General features: G+C 37.4%; 1 protein-coding gene across 1 annotated transcript in view; it reads right to left on the bottom strand.

Annotated features, from left to right (window-relative positions):
- The window catches only part of LOC106869272 (uncharacterized), a 66507-nt gene that overhangs the window by 32045 nt on the left and 31215 nt on the right, over nt 1-3247 (bottom strand). Inside the window, exons 8-10 of the mRNA XM_014914944.2 lie at nt 2677-2761; nt 1530-1576; nt 328-537 (exon numbers count right to left, since the gene is read on the bottom strand). Of these exons, the coding sequence (XP_014770430.1) occupies nt 328-537; nt 1530-1576; nt 2677-2761 (342 nt within the window). The remainder of the gene's footprint in view (nt 1-327; nt 538-1529; nt 1577-2676; nt 2762-3247) is intronic.

The following is a 3247-nucleotide window of genomic DNA, read 5'->3' as shown; positions in this document are numbered from 1 at the left end:
TATATATATATATATATATATATGTATATGTATATGTATATATATATTTGCAAAATAGTTAGTAAAAAAAATATCAAGAAGAGATCAGAGCAGTAACGTATACTAAACAGCAAAGCCAGTCGCAGCATCAAAGTGGCAGATGAATGTTACTACTAGTTTAACCCTAGGCAGATTCTCCACCAGCTGGTTATCGGTGCAACACTCTGCACCCTTTATATACAATATATCCTGTATTTTTTCTTCCTTTTGTCTTTATTTTCTATCATACTTTCTTTCTTTCTTTCTTTCTTTCTTTCTTTCTTTCTCTTCATACAACATTTCTCTTACCGTTACAATCGATTCTGGATGTGTTTCACGTATTTCTTTCATTATATTCAGACTCCCTGATTCCGTCTTCAGATTGAAGGCATCAAAATCATTTTCTTTTGTCTTTTTACTCACGATTTCCATACCGCCTAATGTGATATTGAATTCGCTACCAGGTTCCTTTGATTCCATTATTTTAGTGCTTGTCTTCAACATTGATGGCACAAGATTCTTAAGAAAAAGAGAAAGAAAACAGAATGAAATAAAGCAATCTCCATATAGAAATGTAATTATATTTTTATTTGTATTTGTATTTTTTTTTTTTTGTTAATTTAAATATCTTGTTTTTTCTGGCAATATTGCTTTGCCACCTGTTTGATACGCAAGTAACGCTTGTTTGATATTGTAATGAATTTTCCACTGTGCAGATCTGCTTAGACATGAATCTGGGCAATGTGGTTTTACCCAAATAAATTGTGTATAAGACACAGGACTAATTTAGTATTGAACCTTGGAAGAAAACTCACGGTTTTAGCTTTATCAGGAATATTTAGCAATCGCAAAACTTAGAAATCAAACCTGGATCACTATTGCCAATGTGAAATGATAACTAAAGAACAAGGTTGTGATTTGCTCAAATATTATCGACATCATTTTGAGCGTGGCCGTTGCAAGTACCGACCATTTTGAGCGTGGCCGTTGCCAGTACCGCCTGACTGGCCTTCGTGCGGGTGGCACGTAAAAGCACCCACTATACTCTCTGAGTGATTGGCGTTAGGAAGGGCATCCAGCTGTAGAAACTCTGCCAAATCAGATTGGAGCCTGGTGTAGCCATCTGGTTTCACCAGTCCTCAGTCAAATCGTCCAACCCATGCTAGCATGGAAAGCGGACGTTAAACGACGATGATGATGATCATCATCATCAAACTATCTGACTATTCTAGATTTCTTGTGGAACCAAATCTAATAATGGATTCATCTTTGGCATGCTATTTTTTTTCTTTTGACCAAGAGTTTCTTTATATATCTAGCGTATTTTCTTCACAAGGCAGCAGACAGCCACAGTGAGTTAGCAAGCAGATCAGAGAAGTGTCACAATACCAAAGCAATGGACAAGCAATGACGGCAACACATCCTAACAGGTTAACTCCACGAAACATAAGTGCACTCATACGATGCTGCATGTTGTATGCATTTATATAAGTGTATGTATGATGACTTACAACATTTGATGTCTTATTCTCGACTGCTTCGTTGAAATTTGATAGAGCTGTAAAAGAATACAAAATGATAGGATAAATGAAACTAACTATAAAGGCCCATTTTGGTGGCACAAGTACCCAGAAACATGATGAACATCACCATCATCATCATCAGCATTATCGTCGTCGTCGTCGTTGTCGTTGTCATAATCATCATCATCAACAGCAGCACCACCACCACACCACCACCACCACCACCACACCGCCGCCACCACCACACTGCCAGCACCACTACACCACCACCACCACACTGCCACCACCACCACACTGCTACCACCACCACACTGCTACCACCACCACACTGCTACCACCACCACACCGCCACCACCACCACACCACGCCAAATGCAATGGTCAGCAATGAGATCTTCCCAGGTCTCCCAGTCTGATCTCATCTGCCTCTTCCTCAAAATGGTCATCGTTTGGTCTTCATATCATAAATCAATTCAAATGAATATAACTTTTCCTTTCCTAATAAAATATCTGATCTTGAAACAATGTTCGTTCTTACTTTGGCTCAAGGCCAGCAATCTCGTTTTCAACTTTAGCACTTAATCCTTACGTTTATGTACTTATTTTGTAAGATTCTTGATGGGAAATGGTGTGTTGAAACATATATTGTTATACGTAGAGATGGTCATATTTTGCTAATTAAACACATACACTATATATTTGGTATTCACGTCAGCTTTATTTTTGTTATTGCTGCAGGAATATTTAGCAATCACTCGATGTTGCAATTTGCTGGAATGTTGCCCACGTGATCGGTGAATCTAACCAATCTGAAATTCGCATGGAATAGGCTTCAGCAATAATTTCAACTTTTGGCATGCTCCTTTCTGGGCCTCTCAATCAGCATAAAAATTGAAGATTGTTTTCAGAAGAAGAAGGAGGAGAAGGAGAAGAAGAAGAAGAAGAAGAAGAAGAAGAAGAAGAAGAAGAAGAAGAAGAAGAAGAAGAAGAAGAAGAAGAAGAAGAAGAAGAAGAAGAAGATAAGGATGAGGACGAGGAGGTGATGATGACAATGGTGAAGAAGAAACAAAGAAACTTCACATGAAGGCAACCTTTACAATGTCAGTGGAATTTGTAATATTAAATCAACCAATCACCTTTGAGGATTTCAATGTATTCGTCTTCCGTGTGATTCCTTTCTAACAGCTTATCTGCCACATTCCTAAAAGTCTCTGATAACTCCTGAAACAAATAACAAAGAAACAACATTTCCCACGATCATCATATCTCTTACATTACACGTACAAAGGTTTGTAACGCAATTATTGATCAGACAAGTATGTATGTGATGTTTGCTTATGTAACCTTTTTAAGGCGGCGAGCTAGCAGAATTGTTAGCACGCCGGGCGAAATGCTCAGTGGTATTTCATCTGTTTTTAGCAACTCTGATGGGATTCGACTTTTAAATGGTCTTAATTATGGTAATTAATTTATAAAGGTCTGGAATCGAAACAGCTGTCAGAGATGTCTAATTTTTTAATTAATAAATAATTGTGTATATATATATATATATATATATATATATATGGGAGAATATACAAATAATAACAACAGACGAGGACAGGTGGTGTAAATAACAAAAGTATATATTAGTATGACGCTCGGGAATACGGAAAGTCTTTGACGTTTCGAGCTACGCTCTTCAACAGAAAGAATACGGAGACAAGG

The sequence above is a fragment of the Octopus bimaculoides genome, chromosome 13 (genome assembly GCF_001194135.2).
Source record: "Octopus bimaculoides isolate UCB-OBI-ISO-001 chromosome 13, ASM119413v2, whole genome shotgun sequence".
In the NCBI taxonomy this organism is placed as follows: domain Eukaryota; kingdom Metazoa; phylum Mollusca; class Cephalopoda; order Octopoda; family Octopodidae; genus Octopus; species Octopus bimaculoides.
The sequence above is the reverse complement of the archived record's forward strand: the minus strand, read 5'-3'. Positions and strand labels throughout refer to the sequence as shown.